Source organism: Bos javanicus, chromosome X, assembly GCF_032452875.1.
Source record: "Bos javanicus breed banteng chromosome X, ARS-OSU_banteng_1.0, whole genome shotgun sequence".
NCBI lineage: Eukaryota > Metazoa > Chordata > Mammalia > Artiodactyla > Bovidae > Bos > Bos javanicus.
Window position 1 is genome coordinate 19,407,189 of NC_083897.1, and position 2,964 is coordinate 19,410,152.

The 2,964-nt window shown below is 55.9% G+C and overlaps 1 protein-coding gene across 1 annotated transcript; it reads right to left on the reverse strand.

Moving 5' to 3' along the window:
- Positions 1-1,282: 1,282 nt before the first annotated feature.
- On the reverse strand, positions 1,283-2,742 carry LOC133242328 (transcriptional adapter 2-beta-like). Its single transcript, XM_061408428.1, has one exon. It carries the CDS (start codon positions 2,637-2,639, stop codon positions 1,371-1,373), a length of 1,269 nt encoding a protein of 422 aa, XP_061264412.1. The 5' UTR covers positions 2,640-2,742; the 3' UTR covers positions 1,283-1,370.
- Between the last annotated feature and the right edge of the window lie 222 nt (positions 2,743-2,964).

Genomic DNA, 2,964 nt, shown 5'->3' on the forward strand with positions numbered 1-2,964 from the left:
AATACATTCTCAGGATGCTGGCCTTCCAGAGCATCATTCTGAACAGCTGATTATCTTCTGTGACTCGAGTTTCAGTTTTGAAAATATCTAATTCCATGGGATTATGGTGACTCATTTATTATTAAGAATTAAATATAGAAATTTAAAGACTCCGAGCAAATAGCAGGGGCGGGACTAATGCGACAGTAATAGCTGGAGTTGATGGGGCAAGAGTCAATCAATCATAAAATTATTTTTCCCTTGTAACAAAGGGTTCACACTTTTAACATAAATTATACATTTATTATGGTGTTTAAAAACAGTCAAGCCTAAATAAATTCGTCATACCATCGAGAAGAGACACACACACTTACAACTTACTTAAGCACAGAACTCATTTGACAGCTCTTGGCCAGGGCCACACACATTTTACAGGGAGCTTTTGTTTCTCAAGCTTAGTGAAAGTCTGGCAATCATGTATATAAAATAAGACTTAAATTTAAAACCTCACCAAACTAGGAAGCTGATGTAGAAAATCAGTGACACTGGAGCGGCTAAAGCCCACAGTTCTTAGACTTCAGCACGGGTCCCAGTGACCTGCGAAGTCCCGCCCCATGCATCCGAGGCCTGGGCAGGCCCAAGTCCCTTAAGGGCCAGCAGGTTCCCCTGGGGACGCTGTGCTGCTGCTCCAGGAACCCTGGCTAAGAACCCCTGGGAGGACGTAGCACCGTCTCCGCCTCTCCTCGACGTAGACCGTGTCCCCTCCAGCCGTTGCAGGGAAGCTCAGTTTGACCAAACCATTCAACACCAGATTCCTCCTGGCGAGTCCCTGGCATCTTCTCCTGCCAGGCCTGGCGCCCTCTGCCTAAAGTGCCACCTGCCCAACACCGAGGGTGGCCGCAGCAGAGCTCAGGTCACGGGGGTGCGCTGGTGGCCAGCAGGGAAGGGCTCCTCTCTGCCCATCTCACAGTCCTGTACCACTGGGAAGCATCAACAAAAAAAGGCAATTTCCCGATCTCATCATCAGAGGCTCCACACTGAACACTTAAAGGCAAATCGTCATCTTAAAGTACTACGTTTAGGGATTCAGTTAAAATATACACAGGTTTTGTCTTCCCCTTGATCAGACTGTTGCTATTGTTTCTTCAGAGGATCGTAAAAAGAATTGATACCCTAAAAAAAAGAACTCCTTTTATTATTTTTTTTAAAGAGCAACAATGGGTGGGTGGGAGGGCGGGGGCGGAAAAGCGTTTCCTCTCCCCCTCCCGCCCAACCCGTTTGGTTTTGGCTCACAAAGCTTCCCCCGCCCCTTTCGCTGTCTGTGCGGCTCTCGCGGCGACCATCAAGCCATCCGTCCGTCCGTCAGTCCCAGGCGCTCCGGGCGGCGGGCTTCAGGAGGCGTTGCTGGATATCCACCCGCTCTCGGTGAGGAAGTTCAGGATCCTCTTCATGAGGACTTTGTCCAGGTAGCTGGGCAGGCGGCTCTTGGAGGGGATGCCCTGGCGCTTCTTCAGGTGGTCCTTGATGAAGATGGTCTTCAAGGTCACGTAGCGCACGGGGCTCAGGTTCAGCGAGCTGCACAGCACCTTCTCGCGGTGCGACAGGAGCTCGAAGCCCGGCAGGTGCTCGATGGCCGCAAACTCACCATCCCGGCCGTCCTCCTTGCCGCCCCCCGCCGCCGCTGCCGCCACAGCCTTGTTCTCCTTGCACTTTTCGCGCTTGTGCCGGGCCACCTCATACTCCACCGACTCCTGCATCTTCGTGATGCCATTGTGCCGGTAGCGCTGCAGCTCGCGGATCTTGGCGCGGAGCATCTTCTCCTTGTACATTGTGTCGAACAGGTCGTCGAACTCCTTGCACGACATGAGCTGGTAGAGCGGCCGCAGCTTCAGCCGCAGCTCCTTCTCCTCCTTGGTGACCTTGCGCTGCGCCGCCCACTCCTCCTCCTTCTTGTCCTTGCCCAGAAAGGCGGGTGCCAGGTTGTAGTCCTGTGCGATGTTCTTGCGCCGCTGCCGCTCGCGGAGCTTGCGCACGTACATGTCCACGTGCGCACGCTTCAGCTCAATCTCCACGTCCTCCTCGTCATAGTTGACCGAGAGCCCAGTGATGAGCGTCTCGGCGTCCTGGTCATACTCAATGTCATACTCGTCCCGCAGCAGCATGTAGCCCAGCTGCGGCTGCTCGGCCACCGAGATGTCTAGGGGAGGCAAGGGGGTGGTGAGGCTGGGAGAGAGGGGCCCCCCACTGGGGCAGGTGTGGTCAGTCACCCGGTTGGGGATGGAGTCGGGGATGCAGGCCTTCCCCAGGTTTCCGTGGATGTACATGATTATGTAATGCTCCATCACTTCCTGGGGGGTCCTGGAAGTGCCGACGTGAGCTGCCATGTCCTCCCAGTTCCCGAAGCCGAACTGCTCGATGGCATCCAGCAGCAGCTGCTCCTCGCGGCAGGTCCAGCCGCCCTCGACCTCGGGCCCCCAGAGCGTGAAGTGCCCGTCGTCCACCAGCTGGTAGCCATGGTAGCGGCGGTGGTGGCCGATCTCGGCGCCGGCGGAGAAGCACTCGGGGCACAGCTCGATGTCCTGGCACTCGGTGCAGCGAAAGCACAGCGGGCTTACCTCGGCTAGGCAGTACACACAGCACTTCTTGCTGAGCGCCGCCATATTCTGCTGCTGGGGCCCGGCGTCCTGCGCTCCAGCTAAACCGCCGCGTCTGCCCCTAGCGCCCTCTGCAGCCGGCCTGCTGGGAAGCTCACCCCGCCTCAGCGCGCAGGCGCCCTCGGGCCGGCCCGGCCTCCAAGAACTCGCACTCTTGAGCAAGAGAAAGGGACACTACTCAATACAGGTCAGATGTGACCTGGCTCCTCTGTGCTATTCCAGGCGTTGATCCCTAGGCCTGCCTTGTCACTTAGCCTTCTGAGGCATGTATTCGATGATTGTTTTCTCTCCAGTGGCAATGGTAATGTCTTCAATCTAAGTTATCTGTATC